The sequence below is a fragment of the Moschus berezovskii genome, chromosome 11 (assembly GCF_049115385.1).
Source record: "Moschus berezovskii isolate FMDL1 chromosome 11, NW_MosBer_1.0, whole genome shotgun sequence".
Lineage (NCBI taxonomy): Eukaryota > Metazoa > Chordata > Mammalia > Artiodactyla > Moschidae > Moschus > Moschus berezovskii.
Window position 1 is genome coordinate 1,906,151 of NC_142470.1, and position 24,554 is coordinate 1,930,704.

The window sequence follows — 24,554 nt, forward strand, 5'->3', positions numbered from 1 at the left end:
GGGACGGGGCCCAATGCCCTCCCCCCAAACGTCCACATCTACCCCAACCCCGGACCCCAGTCCCCACCCCTAGTACTTCCAGGCCTTCTCCACACGACCCTCCGGGGACCCTGGGACCTCACTAATTATTAACAATGTCTTTATTTCAGGGGGAAAGCCCAGGGCTTGGCTGCAACACAATCCACGTTTTAAAGGCAAAAACGCAGCTCGGAGTCTGGAGCAGGGCCAGAGAACGCGCTGTTTTCTGCTGAGCTGGCGAGATGGGCCGGGGCGGGGAGCCAGGAAAAACAGGCGGGCCTGCCACCCCTCCTCCGGGAAGTTTCACTTTAAACCAGATGAGGCTGGTTGGACACTTAACCATGTGTCTGCCGGCTGGCGGGGCGGGCGAGGGCAGAATCAGGCCTGGGGCCCTGGGGCCCCACCCCCTTCCAGCAGACAGAGGCCGGTCCAGGAAGAGAGGAGGCAGGAATCTGGACAACCAGTCTGCAGCCACCGTCTTCCAGAAACCCACTGGGCACCTGGCTCGGTGGACCCGGCAAGGAGACAAGTCCAGCCCTCCCAGGCCCATGGTCGGTAGGGAGAGAATCAGGCAGGCTCTGTGCTCAGACCACGGCCATCTGCTCCGCACACACTCGTAAAGCACCTACTATGTGTTAGCATTCATCCCTGCCAGGGTGAGCACACCAGAGCCCTGCCTCTAGCTGGCTGGCAGAGGAAAGCACCGCCTTGGTTCACGCGCTCTAGAGTCAAGCATGCCTACTGTGCACCAGCTACACTGTGTCTGGTGGGGCGGAAGAGCGCCTGGGTCCCCAGCTGCCCTGGGAGGGCAGCTGCCTTCTAACCCACAGGAGTGTCTGAAGGGCAGGGTCCCCAGACCCTGAGGCCCATCTGGGCGGAGACTGTAGCCGGATCTCACCTTCCTGGCTGCTCGGGATACTTATGTTTGCAGTACGCCTCCAGGGACGCGTAGACCTTCTCGCGAAGTGCCTCCACCTCAGCTGGGTTTGAGAGCCCCTTGGAGTCTGCGAGGGAGAGGGGCCACAGGTCAGGGCCCGGCTCTGGGAAGTGGGGACCCAGAGGCCCCATCCAGATGAGGCGGCCCTGCACGTGTGCCCTGCCTGCTGCGTGCTGGCCACTCAACCTTGGGCCTGTCCCCTGATCTCCCACCACCCCACCACCCCATCGTGAAAGTGGGACGGGCCTGCTTCCACCACCCCTGGTTACCACAGCAACCGCGTCACCGCCAGTGCATTGGGTCTCAGCCCCTCTGAGCCAAATGTAGGCTCCAAACCTCGTTCTGTCTGAAACCACACTGTGGGGGCTGAAGCCACCCTGAGCCCTGGGACCCTGGCAGCAGAAGCCTGGTCTGGAAGGGGCTCTGCCTGTAGACAGAGATGCCTGGGACTAGAGCCACCAAGACCCCAGGGCCCAGGGGTGAGGACCAAGGTGCACAAGCTGCCCTGGGTCATCTGGGCAGCGGTCACAGGCTCCCCTGAAGCAGTGAGAGCTCCCCAGTCGGTCAAAGCCAAGCCCTTCTCTGCTTGTTTGTCTCTGAGGTCACCCCACAAGCTGACACCCGACAACTCTCTCCCCACTGACCCCAAACAACAGCCCCCTCTGGGCACTGGGATTCAGGCTTACTGCCCTGACAGACATGGTTCACCCTGATGGCTTAGGGGGCAGAGGCTGGAGCCCCCATGCTGCCCATCTGAAGCCAATGCAGCCCTGGGGACAGGCCTGCTCTTGGATGACCTCTGAGCCCCAGGCCAGGGGCCCCCACACCGACCCCACCCTGGCTGTCTGACATCCCAGCAGGGGTACTGTGCCCAGCATGAATGCCACGGTGGCCTGGGGTCTTGGGCACCTCGGGAAATGCAGACTACTCTGCAGCTGGGCCCCCGGTCCCCCCACACCTGGGCCTGTGCCAGCTCTGGCCACCTCCCTTCCGCCCCCGGCAACCCCAAGTCTGGACCCCAGCAGGTAAAGCAGTGCCAGTAGCCAAGCCACTCTCGACTTCAGTGGGGACCTGCTGGGCAGGGCTGTGTTGGCAGGGTCGTGGGCTCACGCACAGGCCTGGAGACAAATGCCCCTGGCAATGGGCTATGCCCACTAGGGGACCCCATCTTCACCACAGCCTGACCCTCAGCACAGGAGCCGACGGAGGGTGAGGACTCAGGGCCCACGGGCCCTGCAGCTGCCCCGCCCTCCCACTGCCATGTCAGAGCCCAGCACTTCCTCGAGAAGCCCTCAGAGTTTGCCCCTGCCCCGTGCCCTCCCCAGCACCCCCAGACCAGCCGGGCTCCAGAACTCTGGCAGCAGAGCCCATCACAAGGGAGACAGGCAGGCTCAGAGGAGGGGCAGGGGGCCACCCCGCCCTATCAGTGGGCTGCAGGGCTGCGGTGGGCGCCCCGCTGCCTTGGTCCCTCTGGGGGCGGACAGTGGGCCTGGACGGCGGGCAGTACCGGGGTTGAAAAGAACGATGGCGCGCAGGCAGCCCAGCTCCGTCTTGTCCATCTGCATGTCCCGCATCTTGGACACCAGCTCCGTCAGCACCCTGGGTGGGGGGAGAGGAAGGCAAACACCAACGTCCAAGCTAGACCGCGCCCCTCCCGGGACCCCCAGAAACTGCCCGACAGACTCCGTGCAGGCCCAGAGGGCAACTGAGAAGGGTAAGGCGATCCAGACAGGGTAGGACAGTCCCTGCGCCCAGCCGGTCCCCTCCAGCCCTGAGGGGGGAGAGGGCTCCTCTCCTCCAGCTCCAGGAGCTCAGCATTTGGGATTTTATTCCAAGAACCCGGAGACTAGAGGGGGACCGCATGACAGCAGGGTGAGCCAGGGTCCTGTGCATCCGGGGTGAAGTCCACCAGCACACGTCCCCACCCAGCTGCAGACCAGGCCAAGGCCCGGATGCCATCCCTGCCCCACTCCCTCCATCCGTGGAAAGGCGCCTCCCCAGCTCCTGGCTTCCCTGCTCCTGGCTCGCTGCCAGAGGGGGCTCCGAGCCACTTCCCATGACCAGGCACCTCCCAAGCACTTGGGTCCCTGGAGCTGTCAGCTGGGCGCACAGCTGGGGAGGCATTTCTAAATGTGCCCTCGGAGGGACGGGCTTGCTAAAGAATCCATCTGTGAGCAATATGATCCTCTGGAGAAGGAAGTAGCAACCCACTCCAGTATTCTTGCCTGGAGAAACCCACGGACAGGGGAGCCTGGCGGGCTACAGTCCACGGGGTCGCAGGGAGTTGGACACGGCTGAGCGACTGAGCATGTAAGCAATAAACCCAGCACCCCACAGCCCCCTCTTCGAGTTTGTTGAAGAACTGAAATGTCCTGTGGCAGAGATGCGCCCCACACTGTCCGAATCAGGGCCTGCCCAGGGTGCCTGGGGCAGGCGGGTGGGGTGCAGCGGTCAGGAGCCGCCCCCGTTCTTCCTGAGCTGTCCCACCTAGCAGCACGCTCCTGCATTTATCCCCAGGGGGCTACAGCAGGGGTCTCTGCTGCTCTCCCACCCCCACTGTAAAGTTCTTGTACTCAGGGGCTCAGGCTTCCCTGGTGGCTCAGTTGGAAAAGAATCCGCCTGCAACGTGGGAGACCTGGGTTCGATCCCTGGGCTGGGAAGATCCCTGCAGAAGGAAAAGGCTACCCACTCCTGTATTCTGGCCTGGAGAATTCAGTCCATGGAGTCACAGAGTCAGACACGACTAAGCGACTCATTTCACTCAAGGGCTCAGCTGGGACCCCGCCCATTGCCTCCCCTCCCCGGGGGTCCACTCACCCTGTGCTGCAGCCCCCCAGCCTGAGGGACCCCCCACGCCCCTCCCCAGCCCCTCCAGCTCTGGCTGGTTGACACCCCAGTCCCCAGAAGGCTCAGGTGCTCTAGGCCCACAGGCAAAGCAAGCCAGGGACGGGAACAGGCATCCCAGTGACCCCACCGGTGGAGACGGACGAGTTGTGATTTCGGAGCCTGAGAACAGAGTCACCTGACCACCATCCAGCACCAGCCAGCCGCCTGGGTGAGTGCCACGAGGGGAGGGAGCAGAGAGCAGCGTCCCCGCGGGGGACAGGCCTGGAGCGGTGCTGGGACATGGCCATGGGCCCTGGGCCAGGCCGCACGCAGGCTCACGGAGCCGCGATGGATCAGAGAAGTCCTCGCCGGCTCCCCCGGGACAGCACCACCGTCTAACTATGTTTTAAAGATGGGGCTGCTTTCCTTCCCGCACACAGATGTGGCGGGAAGGACACCGCAGTGGGAGCTGCAGTACATGGGCGGGCCAGGGATTTTAATCTTAGGGAAGTTGCTCAGTTGTGTCCGACTCTTAGCGACCCCATAGACTGTAACCCACCAGGCTCCTCTGTCCATGAGATTCTCCAGGCAAGAATACTGCAACGGGTGGCCATTCCCTTCTCCAGGGGATCTTCCTGACCCAGGGATCGAACCCTGGTCTCCCGTGCTGCAGGCAGACGCTTTGCCCTCTGAGCCAGCCGGGACTCAGTCCTGGGGCTCTCCTGCTGTCTCCGCAAGTATAGCCCCGTGCCAGGCACAGAGGCCGCGGGCGCCCCCACCTGTAGCCCCGTGCCAGGCACAGAGGCTGCGCGCCCCCACCTGTAGCCCCGTGCCAGGCACAGAGGCCGCGCGCGCGCCCACCTGTCGAAGATGGCGCCCACGCCCGCGCTGTGGGCGCTGTTGCGGTGCACGTGCAGTCCGGTGGCCAGAAGGATGCCGTCCTTCACGGCGATGGAGCGGTGCGAGAAGGAGGCGATGAGCAGCTCGTTCCAGCCTGCGGGCGGGGCGGGCGGCGCACAGGGTCACCGGGGTCTCCAGGCCCCGCCCCGCCCTCTCGCCCCCAGGACCGCCCCCACTGAGCCAGCAGGGACTCGTCCACCGCAGGGCTCCGCGCCCGGCCCGCCCCGGGGGCAGCTCGCACCCTCTCGAGGCACGGCCTCCGTGAAACCCTGAGCCCATGACCTTTCCACAGAAGGGCGCTTCCCGAGCACTGACCCTTAAGTCCCGCACAGAGCAGCTCCCGCAGCTGCTTAGCCCGGGCCCTCCACACTCAGGTGCCCAGGAAGTCCCTCTCTGTACATGCCAGACGCTGGTGCCACGGAGCGCGAGGGGGCCCCCGGGCCCTCTCGGGCAGCCCCACCGCAGACTCCCAGAGCTGACGTTTTGGGGGTGCCACAAAACAGTAAATGATGGAACCCAGGAGCGGTGGAGCCAAAGGGGGACTGCCACCCTCTCTCCGAGAGTCCCTGGCACACGCGGCGTGGGCGCAGGGCTGGAGGAGGCAGAGCAAAGACCCTGTGTGCATGCGCTCCTGCAAACCGGACGCGCCAGCCGTCTCCGGAGCGTCACTAGGGACCGTCTCAGACCCCAGCCCGGAGCCCACGGAGCACTCGGCAGTGGGGGCTGTGACCATCACCGCTGCCCCAGAGGCTCCGGGCTGGTGGCTGTGACCGTGTCACAAGGGTGATCCTGTTCAATCATGACTCAACCCCGCGAAGCTAGTATTGGCCCCACTTTATACAGCGGAAAACAGAGCCCGGGAGACAAAGAGGCTGCCGCTCAGCACGAGCACCCAGGGCCCCGCCCCACCCCGCAGGCCGGCATCTTTTCCTGTCAGCTCTGGGGTTGGGGTCTGTGCCCCAGTCAGAGTGAAAGCTCTTCCAGGGACCGTCTCCCCAACCCTGGGCCCATCGTGGACGGACACCCGCTGGCCAATCACAGGGCCCAGGAGACTGAGGATGAGACCTCGTCAAGCGGCAGAACCGGGCGCCCAGCAAGACTGCCCTCCTCTGAGGCCCCTTCCCCAGCCCTGTGTCCCCAGGCCTTCTCCCCAGCAGCGCCCCCCACTCCCCTCTCTCTGCCCGGCGCCCCTTGCCTCTGGGACTCCCTGCAGGAGCAGGGCTCCGCCCCCTCGCCCGCCCCACAGGCCCCGCCCATCGCCCCTGCCAACCCCTCGCCCCGCCCCCACCAGGCCCGCCCTCACCTGCCCGCAGCAGGATGACCTGGTCGTCCAGGGGCAGCTCGGAGAAGTGCGGGATCCGCTTGGCCCACTCCACCAGCGTGAAGAGCTGCTTGTCAGCCGCTTGGCAGATGTTGGTGACGGGGTCGTTGGGCTGGGGAGGGGCACCGTGGTGAGCACCGTGCTCGGAGCAGGGCCCCTGATCCGACCCGGCGGCGGGGGCTGATCAACGCCCCCACGACCCCCACGACCTCAGCCCCCGAACCCCAGCACAAAGGACTCGACGAACACGGCCGAGTGAAGGGTTCTGAGGGGAGGTTACCCTGGAAGGCGTGGGTGGGCCCGGGGACATCACAGAGCCCCTGCTGGTGGGGGAAGGTCAGAGGCGGTGAGGACGTGAGGACCGAGGCCAAGGTCAAGGAGGGAAGAGCTGCCGCCCCAACATGGAAGAAAGGCCGGAGCCGGGGCCCGGGGTACCTCCAGAGCTGGAGAGGCCGGGGCGCAGCCCGCCCCCCCCCCGTCACCCCTCAGAGGGCCAGCCCTGCTGATGCCCTGACTTAGCCCAGGGACACAGATCTCAGACTTCGGGCCTCGAGAAGTGTAAGGCAGTAAAATCCGTGTTGATTTAGGCACTCGGTTTGCTGTCATTTGTCCAGCAGCCACCAAAAGGTCACCGTCTTATGACCCTTGGTCCCGGCTGCAGTCCTTGGGCCGGAGCCGGGTGACCTCGTGTTGCAGACCAGGCTTGGGGAGGGGGTGGGCAGTGCCAGCCCCTCTGGTGGTGTTGCTTCCTCCCAGACTTGGGAGGTGGCGCACACACAAGGGTGCATCTGAAGCCGTTCCGGAAAGTTCTGATCAGAAGGGGGGTGCGCGCGTGCCCATTTAGTCGTGTCTGATTCTTGAGACCCCACGGGCTGCAGCCCACCAGGCTCCTCTGTCCATGGGATTCTCCAGGTAGGAACACTGGAGTGGAATGCCATTTCCTCCTCCAGGGCATCTTTCTGACCCAAGGATAGAACCCGTGTCTTCTGCATTGCAGGTGGATTCATTACCACCTGGGAAGCCCCTAACTTGGTCATCCTCACAAACGGGGAACCCAGGCAGCCTCAGTGGCTCCATGCTCCAGCCCGCAGGGCTCAGACGGAGAACCCGCAGGGCCCTTGGGGGTGGGGACCAGGCAGCGGAAGCGCCTCATTCCAGGAACCACGTGGGCCAGGCATCCCCCAACAGGGTGGGCAGGCCTGGAGGAGCTTCCCTGATAGAAACCATGTGCCCTCCCGCAGTGCGCAGTCTAAACAATCTGGCCTGTGAAGGGCCTGCTGAGGGCTCTTGTGGGAGGCCTGGGACAGAGGGGCACGGAGGCCAGCTGGGCGGACAGGGACCAGCGAGCAGGAGGAGGACCTGGGGCCGCGGGAGAAGCAGCCTGCAGGGCGCACGGCCAGTCAGGGGAAAGGGGTGGAAGGCACCAGCGCCCAGACGCCCCCTAAGTCACCGTCACACCGAAGCCCCAGGGGGCCGGCCCACACAGCATTCCCGCCTCCACCTGGGAGCACCGACCAGAAGCTCAGCACAGACGGCACCCAGACGCCCTCTGCCTAAGCCCAGCACACCCTCCAGGCATCACACACCCATCCCGTCCGCCGTCCGCCGGATGACTGCAGCCACAGGCAGAGCTAGCCTGCACTGTGGACCCGGCTCACCCGAGCGATACACCCAGCGGCTAGCGAGCCAGAGCCTGGGGCCAGGCTCCAGTCCTCAGGGACCCTGCTCCGTTCCCTTCCAGCCCACGGGTGGGAAGTCAAGCTTGATGGCGGGGTCCGGGGAGCTGCACTGAGGCGGGGCGGAAGGCCTAGGGAAGACCGACCAGTCCCGGGCTAAAGCCCCAGAGGTCAGGCCTTCTCTGGTCACTAGCAGGAGCCTCCCTGAGTCCCCAGGGGGCCCAGAGCAGGCCCGGTGGAGTAGGCCAGGCCCTTGGAGGCAGGTGCCAGGTCATACCTAGAGCTGGGGGCAAAGGTTACCTGCACCGGAGGTGCGGGACTAGGCCTGGAGGGAGGGGATTCCCCTGGGGGAGGAGCTCGAACTCCACCTGGCTCCATCCTGCTGGGTGGCCTCTGGCAGGTACTTAACTTCTCTGAGCTTGATTCCCACAAAAAGACAAAACAGGCCTCATTGAACAGCAGTTTCATGAGTTCTGGCCCCGTGCCGGAGAGGTCGGGGCCTTCCCTGTCCTAGGAGGGGACCGCGGGGCCCCCAGACTGGGACCTGAGGCTCCCCCAGGGAAGACAGGTGTCCCTGGTCTGGGGGAAGGGGCCCAAAGAGCCAGCCCCAGAGGGGGACCCAGGCCAATCCGCCAGGAGCAGCCACAAGAGGGCAGAGTCCCCGCCAGCCAGCCCACCGGCCTGGCCCCTAAATCGCCCACCTGTTCTGCATTCCCGGAGCGCACAGAGGGCAGACTCGTGTCCTCCCAGACAGTGTCCCCACCGGACAACAGTAAAACCTGGCCGACCACTGTCGATCCCTGATTCTTCAGGGTTTCTGCTCAATTGTGAGGCCCTTGCTGCTGCCCTGGCTGCCCACTGGGACTGGAGAGGTGCTGTCGGGTGAGGTCGGGCCACAGACCAGAGGGGCCATCAAGGGTCAAACCGGGCGGGGGGTCACTGCACACAAGAGGCGACTGCCCCAGAAGGAGGAGGCCTGCCTCCCCTGGCGGGGCAGCCAGAGTGGGGGTCTGAGAGGGGCTGCAGCCTGGGGCGCCCCATCACAGGAGGACAAGGAAGCGGGGTGTCCTGTGACCGCGGACAAGACGGGACCCCCACGCTCTGAGGTTGGGGGAGCCGTGAGCGGGCGCCCGCGGGCACGGCAGGGTCCTGTCCCCGACCACAGCCGGGCACGGGGGACGGCCCGACGTCGAGGATGGAGAACAAACCACCACTCGCCGCGCCGTGACCCCCACAGCGTCAGGGGCGCTGAGCCCCCGTAATGGGGGCACAAGGGGGTCGAGAGGGAAAGGGCTCCCCGAGGAAGGGACACTTTCCAAGGCTGAAGCCGGAGGAGGAACAGAGGAAACCGCAGGAGCAAGGGCCCTGGGGCTGCAGCGGGGGCGGGGACAGAACAGAGGGGAGAGGCCAGGGGGACCTCAGGGCTGCCCTGAGCCCACACGGGGACACAGACGACGCTGAGACCCAGGGCTGCCCACGGGCCTGGCTGCACAATGGGCCAGAGGCAACAGGAAGCTGGAAGGGAGCCCTAGAGTCCTGGGCCGTGAGCCCAACAACCGAAAACTCGCCTACCTGACTGGCAGCAGAGCCTTGTGGAGGCGGGGTGGGGGGGTGACGGGGTCCCCCTCCAGGCGCGCTCCCAGGTGGGGGTGATGACGGGGTCCCCCTCCAGGCGCGCTCCCAGGTGGGGGTGATGACGGGGTCCCCCTCCAGGCGCACTCCCAGGTGGGGGTGACGGGGTCCCCCTCCAGGCGCGCTCCCAGGTGGGGGTGATGACGGGGTCCCCCTCCAGGCGCGCTCCCAGGTGGGGGGGTGACGGGGTCCCCCTCCAGGCACGCTCCCAGGTGGGGGTGATGACGGGGTCCCCCTCCAGGCGCGCTCCCAGGTGGGGGTGATGACGGGGTCCCCCTCCAGGCGCGCTCCCAGGTGGGGGTGACGGGGTCCCCCTCCAGGCATGCTCCCAGGTGGGGGTGATGACAGGGTCCCCCTCCAGGCGCGCTCCCAGGTGGGGGTGATGACGGGGTCCCCCTCCAGGCGCGCTCCCAGGTGGGGGTGATGACGGGGTCCCCCTCCAGGTGCGCTCCCAGGTGGAGGGTGACGGGGTCCCCCTCCCTGGCCCCCGTCCCCGGAGCAGAGCACACAGACATGGCGGGGCGCTCAGGTGGGGGTGATGACGGGGTCCCCCTCCAGGCGCACTCCCAGGTAGGGGGGTGACGGGGTCCCCCTCCAGGCGCGCTCCCAGGTGGGGGTGATGACAGGGTCCCCCTCCAGGCTCCCAGGTGAGGGGGTGACGAAGTCCCCCTCCAGGCGCGCTCCCAGGTCGGGGGGTGACGGTGTCCCCCTCCAGGCGCGCTCCCAGGTGGGGGTGATGACGGGGTCCCCCTCCAGGTGCGCTACCAGGTGGAGGGTGACGGGGTCCCCCTCCCTGGCCCCTGTCCCCAGAGCAGAGCACACAGACATGGCGGGGCGCTCACCGAGCTGGGGTTCAGCCCCACGTTCGCCTCCACGTAGGTCTCGGTCTTGGGCTCGACGGCCAGCTCGGCCTCCAGGATCTTCTCCACCGGCATGTCCTCGTTGGCGCTGCTGGTGGACTCCACCTCGCTCTCGCCCCGGTCCTTGCCCCGCTGCCGTTCCTCCTGCACGGCTGAGGCGGGGTGGGGGGGCACCAGTCAGCCCGCAGCTCCCGCGGCAGCCTCCGCCCCCGGGGCCCAAGCAGCCCACCCGCCAGCCGGCCAGGGCCAGGGAGAGCCAGGCGGCTCGGAGCCGGCCAGACCGCAGCCCCATCTCTGCCCCAAGCCCGGCCTCCCGCTCCCGGGGGCTGTGCGCTCTGAGAACAGAGCATGCTGCCTCTCGCTAATTCATTCAACCACGGTTCACACCAGGACCACCCAGGGCCAAGACAGACGGGGCCCCGCTCTCAGGAAGCCAACGGTTCAGCGGGGATCCCGAGGTGGACTGAGAAGGGCTTTCATGGACTATGGACACAGGCAAAGCCAGGAAGGCTTCCCGGAAGAAGTGGCAATGAAGTTGAAGGAACAGAAAAACAGGGATGGCAATTCAGGCAGGGGAGGGGGCAGGCGCCAAGGCCGAGGGCCAGCGCAGAGATGCTGCTGCAAGGGCCTCTCGCGTCAGCGAGAGATCAGAGTGGGCCAGGCTCCTGGACAGGGTGCAAGGCTCCCAGAAGAGGGAGAGAGTGGGCTGCAACCTCTGAAGGTCCACGCCCGCTGTGGGGAGGACTCACACCCAGTCATGAGCAGGGACGTCATGGCCGGGCTGGGAGGGGGTGGGGTGGGCGGAGGGGGTGTCCAGCATGAGCCTGGGGGACTGGGCAGACACGGCCAGCCTAGTCTCTGGGAACCAGGGAGAGAGGGAAGGGTTTATTTCAACACGTCCCAAGGAGACCCACGCAGAGGAAGGCCGAGGCGACCGGGCACCGCACAGTGGGCATTCACATACCCTCGATCTCAGAGCCCGTGTAGCTCAGGCCGCCCTCTGCTAAGAGGGGCTGAGACCTCCCTGAGGTCACCCCGCAGGCCAGTGGGACAGTGAGCCACAGCCCAGCTGTGGACCCCACCCAGAGCCCCACAAAGTCCCGAAGGGCTCCTGCAGCGTCCTGGGCTGACCCCACTGCCCTGCCTCTACTGGGGACAGCAAGGACCCAGGACCAGAGCAGCGGGGGGAGTCTACAGCTGGGAGAAGCCGAGTCCAAGGCCAGAGGGGCTGCCGCAGAGCCCAGCACCCTCACGGCGGAGCCCCGCAGACGGCCAGACACGCCCGAGCAACAGCAGCACACCAGCACTGGGCGGCCCCCCCAGCCCGCCCTCCCGAGGTCCTGCCCTGCTGAGCCAAAGCGGGTCCAGGCATCCCCTTGACACCGCAGGTGCCCTCAGCGCCCACCTCAGGGCTTCACGGGGCCCCTGGGGACCCCAGCACAGAGCAGGAGCATGTGCGAGCCCACTCCCGGGGGCCGCGGTGCCCACACGGCCACCATGCTGTGCAGAAGGGCCCGCTCGCAGCCCCTCACCCCCAGGGGCCAGGGGAGCCTCCCTTCTCCAAGGCTGGGGGCATGAGGGTTCCCTTCCGGGGCTCCGTGGGGTCCCTGGGCCCCACACAGCTCCATAACAGCCCATGTCGACCCCTCTCCACCGCGCCAGCCCCACCGACAACTGTTCGGAGATGCCGGGACCCATCGGTGCCCTTCTCTGGGCCGTGGGGCGACCTGAGGGCCAGCCCGACACCTCCTTCCTGCCTCCACAAACGGCTGCTCACAGCTGCCCCCTACCAGGGGCTTCACTCTCCGAGCCCAAATGCTGACTCAAGTGAGGGACTTTCCATTGGTGCAGCCGGACTCCGGACAGGGGCCGGCCGACGCTGCGGACCGGACCAGCTGGGCCACGGAGCCAGGCAGAAGGCCTCAGGCCAGAGCTTTTGCAAGCCTGGCGCTTCTGCAAAGTCTAACAGCTGGTGGGGCTGGGTGGGAAGCTCAAGCTGGCCAGCCTGGCCCCCGCCCCACTCCAACAGCGGATGCTGGGCTGGGCCGGGCAGCTCCTCAGGTCACCATCTGTGCAGGGGACTGGGTCACAGGCCAGAAGCATGGACCCAGCATGAGGCAGCCACGGGGCCCATCTGGACCACAGCCAAGCAATGGGAACTCAGAACCCTGGCAGGCAGTGTCCCTGAGACCCTGAGGGTGGGGTCCCCGGGGTCTGTGCTCTGGACAGACCTGAGAGGCCCGTTTTACCAAGTGGGGAAACTGAGGCCCAGAGCACCCCTCATGGCTGAGCCCTCAGGAGAGCAGGCGGCTCAGGAGTCAGACCTGCTCTGCCCCGGGTGAGCCCCAAGCCTCTCTGGGCCCCAGCACCGCCCCCCAGTGAGACAGACGGCACCCACCTCCCGGGGGTCCACAGGCACTGTCCTCCATCTGCTCGTGACTCCCGCCCCCACGCCCCCCACGCTGTGGCCCAGTTACGGGGGTGCCCGCACTGGAGACAGCCCTGGGCACAGGGGTGCCAACCTGGGGGCCCTGGGTGGGGGGGGCAGGATTAACTAGCGAAGCTCTGTGAGCACCTCACTATAAACGTTACGGCTTACTTTACAGACAGCGGTGGGGGTGGGGGCTGGGCTTCTTGCTGGACCAGGTCAGCTGTCGTTCCCAGCGGTCGTGGTCGCGTGTGACTGACATCCAGCCGGCGGGAGGCCTCGGGTAGGAGGGGCGGCCAAGACCAGGCCCTGTTCTCCTCCCAGCCCAGGGTGGGGCAGGGGCTGCACGGTAGGGGGCGGGGGTGGGGGTGGGGACCGTTGCCAGGAGAGCAGCCGAGCCAGCGCCCGGAGGGGCACTAAACATCCCAACACAGCCAGGGTCCCCACAGTCAGCAGATTCCGGCATGGGACCCCTCTCTGCCACAGTGCTTGCTGCCGGCCCCCTGGGGAGCTGGGCAGGGAGCTGAGGGGTGGGAGCAGGTGTCCGGGTCGGGGAACCCACGCCTGCTGCCTCTTTTGCTTCGGGCACATCCCCTGTCCCTTGCCGGACCCGAGGGGCAGGCAGGACGGGATTTCATCAGCGGCTCTGGCCTGGCTGCCCCTTCTCAAGGGCGAAGGGGGCGTCCCTGCCAGAGGCCACAGAGCAAGTTAGGTGCATCCAGCTCAGAGGACCCGGCCCTCCTTCCCCGAGTCTGCTCACGAGAACGATTATGTGCACACGCTCACACATGCACACAGGCTCACACCCACGCACCCACACACCCACACCAGCATTCACACACACCCACACGGGCACACAGGCTCACACCCACACACACACACATGCACACCAGCACGCACACACACCCACACGGGCACACAGGCTCATACCCACACACACACACCAGCACTCACACACACCCACACGGGCACACAGGCTCACACCCACACACGCACACCAGCACTCACGCACACACTCACACGCACCCACACGGGCACACAGGCTCATACCCACACACACACACCAGCACTCACACACACCCACACGGGCACACAGGCTCACACCCACACACGCACACCAGCACTCACGCACACACTCACACGCACCCACACCAGCACTCACACACACACTCCCACTCACCCACACGGGCACACAGGCTCACACCCATGCACCCACACCAGCACTCACACAGACACACACACACATGTACCCATCTTGTGGCCACCAGTCTCCCGCCACCCCCACCACGCCCCCTGCCACATGCCTCCCTTGGGGGAGCTTGCCAACACCCCTCTGCACAGGTGAGGAAACCAAGGCTGGGAGAGGCAAGGCCACGCACCCCGCACGGACAGGGAGGCAGGGACGGCTGTGGCTCTCTCCGCAGGGGGACGTGGAGCCACACCCACCTGCACAGGCGCACGCGCACACACACGAGGCACCGTCTCCACACCCCTCGCTCAGAGCCAGCAGACGGACACAGGAAGGAAGCGGGGAGAGGCCTTCCTGATGGAGGAAGGGCGAAGCAGGGAGGCGGGACAGTGGGTGACCCCTCCGCCCAGGTGCTGTCACCCCAGACGGGGGCCAGGTCTCCCTCCTCAGATTGGGAAGCCCTGCGTGCTGGCCTGCCGCCCTCATCAGACGGGGGCGCCGACAGGCCCCCGAGTGCAGCCGCATGCCCAGCGGACAGGCCCGGCCCAGCCGGGGAGGCCTGGCCTGCGGGCACCTCCCACCCAGGGCCCCGGCCCCGCGGGCCGCGTGAGCGCCATCACCCAACACGAAGCCGTCACCTGCCGCATCCCTCGCTAGCCAGCCCTCCCTGCGGTCAGCCAGTCCAGGTGCCAACCCCAAGCCTGCGTCCCCGCTGCACCAGAAGCGACCAGAAGCCTCTCATGGGGGTCATGTCGTGTGGGGCCGGCTGGCATGGCTGCCCGCCACTGGGCCGCACCTAGGAGGGCTCTGGCTGGCCCAGGGGGCCTACAGCCTACACACTCCTGGACAGGGCTGGGGTGGCACACTGGGCCCCCATCGCCAGGCACTGCACTGCCCTAAGTCATGCCGCCAAAGCCCTGCCCCCGCCAGGGAGCCCTCCTGGCAGGGATCACACCCCGGGGTTGGGGCAGAGAGGAAAAGCCTGGCATGCACCTCGCTGGCACACAGAGCCCTCTGCAGGGCTGGCACCGTGGCCACACAGGGCCTCACCCCTCACCACTCTGGAGGGCAAGGCAGTGGGGTTGCCCCCGCAGCAGCAGGGGGCCAGACGGCGCTGCACCCACGGGCGGACGGAGACGCCTCCTACCACCCCGCGGCTCGCGGGCCAGCGAAGAGTTTAACGTCGTGTTGGGAGCACGAGAGGGCTGTGTAGGCGAGTTTTTACTGCCTGCTTGTGACTTATAAATCCAGCGGGAGGCGAGGGGAGGTAGGTCCTGATGGAATCAGGTATTTATCTAATGGCCCATAAATCAGGCCTCCAGGGCTGCGGTGCCTCAGGACGGCGCCCAAAGCTCCAGATTCATGCATCAGATGTAGAGCTCGGGCATACGGCCCTGCAGGCACGGCCCCCGAGGCCTCCTCCCTGCCCCCGAGGCCCCCTTTCTGGCCCCCAGGCCCCCTCCCTCCCTGGAGGGGTGTGCAGACAGTCATGGCACCACGGGTGGGTGAGTGTATGTTACCAGGCAGGGTCCCCAAAGAGGCTCCGGGCACAGCAGGCACCCCTAACAGCCACCAGTGGGCAAGGGCAGGGGGGTCAGAGCTGCTGACAGCCCCAGACCCGAGACTGCAGCTCCAGTGGGACAGAAGACGCTGTCTCTACTCTCCCCAGACCCTGGGGAGACAGACCACTGGGGTGTCCCCCGGGCCCACAAGTGGAAAGCTTGAGAGGGCCTTAGGAGAGGGTCAGCATTTACTGGACTGGACAGCCCTGGGGTCCTGTGTTCAGTCACTCTGTGGGGCCCACGGGGAGCCACATCCACTGGGGGTCTCGGCCTCTGCACGTGCTGTCCCCTCCACCCAGACACGTGGTCTGCCGGACACCCCTCCACTCTCCAGGGGTCAGCTAGACACCTGTCCACCAAGCGCTACCCAATGCCCACAGCAGGGCCGGGGCCTCCTCTGGGTTCCCACAGGCCCCAGGCTTCCCCGAAGGCAGCACTGACCACTCCCGGGGGCCCTTCCTGGCTGTGTGACAGTCACTTTCAATGGACAGATGGCCACGGCTCGCTGACCCACCCCAAGGTGCAGGCTGATGTGCCCACCATGTGCTTGCCCCCGCCCAAGTTTCCATCCTTCAGGAACAACACTGCCCTCACCACCTCCAGGAAGCACACCCTGACTACATGGGGCAGCCAGAGGAACTGGGGCCGGACACAGGCCTCCCCACACCAGGCACATGCTTCCTCTGCCCTCCTGCTGGCCTTGAGGAAGCCAGGGCCCAGTTCCAGCCCAACATGTGACCGTGGCCGAGCCCCAGACCCTCTGGGCCTCAGCTTCTCCACCCACACAGAAGGGTGGGCCAATGTCTCTGGAACATGCGCCCCCATCAGGAAGGCTGGGCGGGCAGACCAAGGCCCAGGCCGGCCCCCCAGCTCACACTGGAGCCCAGCAGGCGCCCCTCTGCGGGGTCCACAGGCACACTGCCCCTCGCCAGCGCCGACACCCCAGCCCATCACTGCCTCTCGGCCTCAAGGCACAGACCCTGCAGCACCACCGGCCCAGCTGAGGCCTCGGGCTGTCAGCAAGCAGGACTGGGGCCCAGGAGATAGACGAACAAGATGGAGACTGCAGCCCCCACAGGAGGGCGGTCCTCAGCGACGAGACAGCCGCCCGGCTCCCCCACGGGACCGGGGAGAAGGTGCGCACACCAGCCTGTGGGGACCTGGAGCAGACACGGTGCAGGAGGAACGCGCAGACCATGACCCCAGACGGCACCTCCCAGCCAGGAGCCCCCAAACCCGGTCCAGAGACCGAGGCCCACAGAGGGCAAGGGGCCATGAGGAGCCCACCCCAGGCCCAGGCCCCGGCCGGCGGGACAGCGGGACAGTTTCAATGACCCCAGGAGAGCGGCCTTCAATGCTCCCTGCCCCACCACCTGACACACACCTGCTGTCAACGAAACCCAGCCCCAGTCCCAAAGCCAAGAGGCCTGCAGTCCAAGTGTCTCTGCTGTGAGGATCTGGGTCACGAGGCACCCCTGCCCTGACGTCAGGAGGAAGCAGAGCCCAGGATGACCCAGCGCCCAGCCCGCTTGGGTCGTCCTCATGGTCTCCAGAGCTCCCTGACCACCCCGCCAGGCCCAGGTCTCCTGGATCATCCTCCCGAGCGGCGACAAGCAGGCCCCAGGACCCGCCTGTACACTCTCTGGGGCTCGTTCCAGGTGGAGCCCCCACCTCCCACCTCCCGCCACAGCCCCCCAGAGCCCAGGCGCTCGGCGGGGCCCACCAGGACCTCGGAGAGGTTCTGACGGATGCCTGTCCCCAGCAGGGCTGGGAGCCGCCGGCAGGCAGGACCAAGGGTGTCCCTCCTGTCACCCCAGAGCCTGGCGCGAAGCCGGTGCTCAGGCAAGAGTCAGTGAGTGAGACCATGGCCCCCAGGGTGTCTGCTAACCCGGCAGCAGCAGCGGAGGCCTCTGGAGGGACTGAGAGCCCCGCCGTCAGCGCTCTGCAAAGGGGCTAGAGTGGGGAGGGCCGCGTGCCCGTACCTTCGCGCTTCATGCCCATGGCCAGGCACTTCTGGTAGCGGCAGTACTGGCAGCGGTTCCTCTGCCGCTTGTCAATCAGGCAGTCCTTGTTGTCCCGGCAGGTGTAGGTCAGGTCCTTGCGCACCGTCCGCTTGAAGAAGCCCTTGCAGCCCTCGCAGCTGTACACCCCGTAGTGCTTGCCTGCGGGCGGGGAGGCCATGAGCGCCGCGCGCGCGCGGACCCGGACACCAGGGCCCACGCCCTCTCCATGGCCGGGCTGGCGCCCCGGAAGGGCTCAGCTGGCCTGCCCGCGGGGCTGCGGCGCAACGGGCCCTCGGCCTCCCCTGGGCGGCGTCTCCACCGGAGCCACCCGGCCCCGCTCACCATCTCCTGGACTTGGAAGCGCTAGGAAGTCCAGGGTGAGCAGCTCAGAGCTCCGGCGGCCTGTCCCCCCTGCACCCACCCGGGGGTCCCGCCCCGGCCGGGGGTCCTGCGGCCCCGCCCTCAGCCGCTCACCTGAGGAGCGGTCCCCACAGATGGCACAGATGTGCTTGGTGAAGGACGCCATGTTCCCTGAGGGGTGGGCCGGCACTTTGAGGACACCATTGAGGCCCAGCGGGGGCTTGATGTCCTCGCTGCTGCTGACGGGGTTCATGGGCGAGCTGAGCTGCAGAGGGAAAGCAGGGTCGGCCCTGGCAGGCGCCGCAGGACATCTGCGGGGCAAGGAAGGCGCTACCACGCCCCCCTCCATGGAGAGAGAAACAGGGCTCGGAGGGGGCCTCGCCCACCCCCAGCCATGTGGCCCAGCAGGCCCAGCCCCACGGAGCCCCATAGGATGTCCACCCCATCGGCTCGGCCAGGCTGGAGGAGGCCGTCCTGCCCCCAGGGCCCCAGCTCCCACGGAACCCCAGGCTCGAAGGAGGACCCACGAGGCCCCAGCTCCCACCAGGGCCCCTCGGCCGCCTAAGTGAGAACTGCCTGCCACTCCTGGGCGCTGCCCCCAGCGGCCAGCCAGAGGGACCCGCTGGTGTGGCCGGTGCTGTGGGGACCCCAACCCATGGATGGGCACCGAAGCCTGGCCCCGGAGAGGAGGGAGGGGAGAGGGAGGACACAGCACCCCTACACACTCACACACACACACACACTCACACAACCCTCACATACACACACACTCACACAGATACACACACGCAACCCACACACACACACTCAGACACACACACAACCCCACACACACACTCACACACACAACCCTCACACACACACACATACAGACACACACACACAACGCTCACAGACACACACGCTCACACACACACACAGCACCCCCCGACACACACACACCCTCTGCCCCTCCTGCCATCACACACACACACACACACACACGGCATGGTGGGGGTCTCGGATCCTGCAACCCAAGGAGAGAAGGAGGAAACAGCTCCCCTATACACACACACACTCTCTGCCCCTCCCACCAACACACACACCCTCCGCCACACACACACACAATCCTCACACGCACACACAACCCTCACACACACACACAATCCTCACACACACACACAATCCTCACACACACACACAAACAACCCTCACACACACACACAATCCTCACACATACACACAAACAACCCTCACACACACACACAATCCTCACACGCACACACAATCCTCACACACACACACACCCCCTCTGCCCCTCCCGCCATCCTGACACTGCGCCAGGAGGAAGCGTGGGAAACTCACCGGTCACCGTGGCAACAGCTGCCGCGGCAGTGACACAGCAGTTTTGGTTCCGCTGCGCCCACCCCAGCTCTCCTGTCAGCGCCCAGGGCCCAGGGGTGCTTCCCACCGCACCCTGCAAGCCAGCCGCGCCCCACAGGCGCCAGGGCGCCAGCCGGCAGCCCCCCAGCGCCCTCACTTCTGCAAAGCCCTGACCGAGGCGGAAGGCAGGTCCTGCAGCGCCTCTGGAGGGACCGCGGCCGCCGTGCTGCCCCGGGGTCGCCCCGGGCCGGGCTCCTCCTGCACACGGGAGCCTCACCCCCTTCCCTCCCTGTGGGTCCCGACTCCCAACCCCTCCTCCCAGGACAGGAGGAGCTGGTGCTCAGCACGCACAGAGCACACGCCGAGCACCTGCAGGGACTCTTCCAGCCCTGGACGTCTGGGCTCGCCTGCCCAGATGGCCACCTGGTTCCGTGAGGACGCTGAAGCCCACAGGACTCGGGGGGCTGCAGGGAGGCCCGGAGGCCAGCTCTGGCCACGTGGGGCTGTCGGGACACAACGGGAGGGGCAAGGGGTGTCCAGAGGACCCCGCTGCCTCCAAGAAAGCCCCCCACACCCCCCACACAGTCTGCAGGCTTCAGGAGCATCTCCCAGAAGACGGTCAACTCAGCGGGGGCCCTGGCTATTTGCTGAGTGCCATTGTGCCGGGCTGTGCCCCGTGGGAAGCCCCGAGTGAGCGGAGAGAGCCACCTGCCCCCCTTCAGAATGGATACAGCAGCCAGAGGGGCACACGGCTTTAAGGAGTCATGCAGGTGTAAGCTCAGGCCTCTGGGAGCCACAGCTCTGAGGGACTCCCTGCATGCTGCAGAAAGGGTGTCCAGGGCCCCGGGAACAGGCCAGCCCAGAGCCGCGAGACCATCCACTGAGCACCCAGCCAGGCACCTGAGGCCATGGAGAACACCCCCTGCCCAGCCCGCGGGGATCGCCAGGAGGTAGGGGGGGCAGCCACAGCTGACCGTGGGGGTTCTGCCTCCTCCATTCCCTGAGTGACTTTGGGGGAATTATCAAACTGCCCTGGGCCTGAGGCTTCTCATGTAAAAACCAGAGAAACACAAGTGCCTCTGTCTGAGGGTCGCCATCAGGATGATGAAGCGATTTGGGGGCCGTGCTGACAGCAGAGCTCGTGAACCCAGCTCGGGCCACAGCAAGCAGCCTCTGCACGAGCACTGGGGCCTCCGGGGGCCACCCCCAGGCCGTCTGGGCCGCGGACGATGGAAGGCAGCACCCAGCCAGAGGGGGCCGCCAAGCACATGCTTGGCAGAGGGCACACCAAAGGGCTGCTGGGAAAAGGGCAGACCACCGGTGTGGCCGCGGTGGCTGGTCAGCAGCAGAGGCCAAGGGAGCTCCCGAGGGGCTGAGGACGCCAGTGTCGGGCAGAGGCTGGGCACGAGGCCTCCCGCGGGCTGTGGGGCCCGGCCGCGACCCTGAGCAGCTGGATCCGCTGGGCAGCACCCCGGAAAAGAACTCGGACACTTCCTCTGTGGCTATCCAAACCGTGCTAGGTGGGTAGGGGCCACCTGTCCTGTCCCCCAGACCCCCACAGGCAGGCCCTCGGGACCGGTGTCCACCCTCCATAACCTGAGGCAGGCCTTAGCACCGGGGATGGAGCCCTCAGGCACGGCTCCGCGGCATGCCCAGGGTGGGGGCCCGTCCCATTTCCCCTTTCTCGTCCTTGGCAATCACCTCAGTTCCCGCAGAGCCTTCGGGACGCACTGAGATAACCACCCGGCTTGTCGGGGCCCCAGCTCTCCTCCTGTCTCTCGCCGCCCCTCGTCCACGCCCACCACACCCTTCCTTCCCAGCCCTCACGGGGGAGGCCGATCACCCCCATCAGCACGGGGTGGGAGGCCCCTGGACCCCACCGGCCTCTGCCTGCCCATCTTTGCCGAGGGCAAACCCCTACACGTGGCCTGGTGGACGCAGCCTCACGGCTGCGGTGCCCACAGCAAGGACAGGCAGGGCCCACGCGGGTCCTGCCCAGGGTGGTGAGGCCAGGGCGCCAAGGCGCCCACACATGCCCGGCACTGCAGGCGAGCTCTGGGCTGAGGTGGGGAACGCCCCCTGGGCTGATGGTGCCCCTGAACCAGGGGAGAGAAGGGGCAGCTCAGGCCACGGTGCCCGCGGCCCAGCCCGGTTCTGCCCAGAGCCCCCAGCACCACCCGCATCCACTTCCCTGCAGGGCGTGATCGAGTCGGGGGGCCGTCCCCACCAGCAGCAGGAGTCAGACCGCCTCACTGGCTCCAGCCCCATGACTTCACGGTTGTGGTTTTGAGGCGGAGGTGGGGGGATGTCCCCCAAACTCCACCCACACTTCCATGAATATGGGGAACCCCAAGTTTCTAAGACAAACTGCTGAAGCCTAGAAGCTGAACTCAGCTCCTGGGGAAGCAGTTATGGGGGTCAGAGTGGTGGGAGCTGAGGCCTTCCCAGGAATGGCGGCCAGAGACTGAGCCCAGGGCTCAGATCGTGGCTAAACTACCTGCGGCCTGACTGACCGATGGAAGGAAAGGCGGACAGCTGAGCAGCGGGTCAGCGGTGAACGTCGGGGGACACACCACACCCCTCAACTCCCACCAGGCTCAGGGGACCTGCGGCTCCTCGCTCACAAGCACCTGCACTCAACAAGCACTCACCGCGTGCCGGGAGCCTCGCTGCATGCCAGCAGCAACAGCCTGGGACAGACAAGGCCCCAAAGCCCCAGCCCCCAGCACCGCCCACCCCTCCCCTCAAAACATGCTGCCCCCAAGGTTTGGCGGACATCACTGCCGCCCTCGGGCCCCACCCCGCAGAGCCCCACTCCAGCTCACACCCAGGCTCCTCCACACATGAGCCCTTGGGTGTGCAGGGCGGGCACCAGACCAGGGGGCAGCAAGGAGCTTCACAGGCCCAAGAACCAGCAGGTGCTGCCTCCGGCCCGGTTCCCAGGGGACAGGTGCAGGCCGGGCCTCCCATCTGCCTTTCGCTTAGCGGCAGGCACTCTGCAGCCAGTGAGGATCGGGGTGTGGTGGCTATGCTATAAAAAACACGGCCAGGCCCAGGAAGGTGGCTGAGACCCCTCGTGCCAACCCTCTAGCCTTCTGTCTGCTTCTGGAATGCCAGGGGACACAAGGGAGCGTGAGCCCCCCAGGAACAAAGGGACTGACGAGGGGCCCGGAAGGGCCAGAGGGGTGCTCCACCGAGACCAGCTCCGGACAGGCCCAGCCGACAGGCAGTGGGAAGGCTCTAGACCTCAAAGGCACCGCGCCCTCCAGTGCCAGGAGTGGGAGGTCCTGGAGGCAGGGCAGCTCCCGGGCAGCAGGGAGCCCACGGGACATGCTGACACCGTTAGCCACGCGTCTCTGGGCAGGGGGGCCTGTGCTGGGGTCCCTCCCGAGCCAGCTGTCCTGTCCCCCCAGGGAGACAGCTCCCAGAGCTCCCGTCACAGGGCCCTCCTCTACTGGGGCCTCTTTGATGGACAGGCCTTTCTCTATGGGTGGGCCTCCTTTACTGGGGGCTCCTTGATGGGGGCCCTCCCTCTATGGGGGCCTCCTCTACTGGGGCCTCTTTGATCGGGGGGCCTCCTCTACTGGGGCCTCTTTGATGGAGGGGCCTCCTCTACTGGGGCTTCCTTGATGGGAGGGGCCTTCCTCTATGGGGGGCCTCCTCTACAGGGACCTCCCTCTATGGGGGCCGTGCTTTCTCTATGGGGGGCCTCCCTCTATGGGGTTGGCCCTTCTCTACTGGGACCTTCCCCCACAAGAATGACAGCTGATCCCGGACATGAATGACACTCAGCAAAGGGGAACTCAGCTCTGTCAGGAAGGACAGTTTGAGCCCCAGAAACAAGGAGAACCCTTGGGATTCAAGCAGATCTCCCAGGCATTCAGCAAAAAATCCCACCCGGAGACCATCAGAGCCAGGAGAGGACATGAGCAGCTGGGGCCCTGGGCACCCCGAGCAGCTCTGTCGGGGTGCAGACAAGAAGCACCCACATTGGGAAGGTTGGCGGGGGTGGGCAGTGGGCCAGGCCTCAGGGGTCCCCCAGACAAGAGCTGGCTCTGCCAGGCGCCAGCTGCCTCCTGATCTGTACACAACCTCGACAGACAGGCTGTTCCAAGAAGCATCTGAGCAAACTCGACCACAGAGATCACCAAGCCCAGGAGGCCATCTCTCTGAGGCTGCTTCCAGAGGCGGAAGGCAAAAGCGACGGCACCTGCTTCCCAGGGGCCATGGAAGGTGCAGGTAGAGTCAGGCCCCGCCCCCCAGCCCGGGCCCAGCCCTGCTCCGGGCCCTGCCCCGCACTTACCTGGGGGCTGCCGGTGCCGAAGCCCAGGGTGGGCGTGGTGGGCACCGACATGGCATGCGGACCCATGGGGGAGCTGATGACCGAGAAGGGCGGGCCCATGCCGTTGATGGGCGAGCTGAGGGTGCTGATGGGTGAGTGCAGCTGTCCCGGGGAGCCGAGGGAGGAGCCGATGCTGGGCCCCAGGGAGGGGTGCAGCGAGGGGGCGGCCATGGAGCTGCGCGCCGTGGGGGAGCTGAGGGAGGAGGAGTTCACCTGCGTGGAGAAGTCTGCAAGATAAGAAGCCACAGGAGGCCGGTCAGGAGCCCGCACCAGCGACCCACTACCCCCGGGCCACAGCGACCACGCCAGGCCTGGAATGGCAAGGGGCTGCCTTGGGCAGGGCCCTGTCGGCCAGGGAGGCCCGTCCAGGCACGCCCAGGGCTCCCCTCCAGGCACCAGCCCCACCTGGCGCAGCTCTAAGGTTCAGGCTGGGCCTGAGGCAGACATAGGAAGGACAGGCTGACAGCCTACCCGGGCAGGGAGGCCAGATGGCTGCCCCTCGACCTGCAGCACCCTAGGCCCATCCACCTGGAATGCCCAGTGGCCCGGAGTTGCCAGTCTCTGCCCATCTACTCAGGGGATCAAGGTGAAAGTCCGGGGATAATAAAAACCCTGAAGGCTGGTGTTTCCACCACACCCACCATGCAGCAGAAACAGCCCATGTCCTCAGTGTGGATGAGCGAACAAAGTTGGGAGGCACACGGCAGGTCTCCTTATCCCGTTTTACAGACGGGGAACTGAGGCCCTGCGTCCTTCCAACTACCCACAGAAGGGTGGGCCCAGCACACTGCACGGGCCTGCTCAGGGACCCAAGCAGCGGTGGCCGAGACACCACACCCCCCAGGCCCTCTAACACATGGGGCCCTGGAGAGGTACGGCTTCCTGTGTGCCTGGGGCCTGGTGGCCTGTAGCCCGGGGGCGGGGAGCTTCCCAGTGGGCCTGGTGGAGGGGCCCGGGTGTGTGCCAGGCCTGGAGACAGGCAGCCTACAGAGGCTGCGGTGAGAGGCCCGGACCTCCCACACGCCAGTCTTTCATCCTAGGGTTTTCCAAGTTCCGTCAAGCACTAATTGGGCCTCCCCTCCACCCCGAGGGCTCAGCGAGAAGCTTCCACAGGAGGGAGGCTCTCTGGGGTGAAACT

The 24,554-nt window shown here is 66.4% G+C and overlaps 1 protein-coding gene across 4 annotated transcripts in view; it reads right to left on the reverse strand.

Moving 5' to 3' along the window:
* RXRA (retinoid X receptor alpha) overlaps nt 1–24,554 on the reverse strand; it is a 91,079-nt gene that overhangs the window by 4,043 nt on the left and 62,482 nt on the right. For all 4 annotated transcript variants that reach the window (XM_055399052.2, XM_055399053.2, XM_055399051.2 and 1 more), the window contains exons 2-9: nt 23,378–23,643; nt 17,827–17,977; nt 17,332–17,511; nt 10,153–10,322; nt 5,985–6,114; nt 4,643–4,775; nt 2,463–2,554; nt 917–1,022 (exon numbers count right to left, since the gene is read on the reverse strand). In XM_055399052.2, coding sequence (XP_055255027.1) covers nt 917–1,022; nt 2,463–2,554; nt 4,643–4,775; nt 5,985–6,114; nt 10,153–10,322; nt 17,332–17,511; nt 17,827–17,977; nt 23,378–23,643 — 1,228 coding nt within the window. The remainder of the gene's footprint in view (nt 1–916; nt 1,023–2,462; nt 2,555–4,642; nt 4,776–5,984; nt 6,115–10,152; nt 10,323–17,331; nt 17,512–17,826; nt 17,978–23,377; nt 23,644–24,554) is intronic.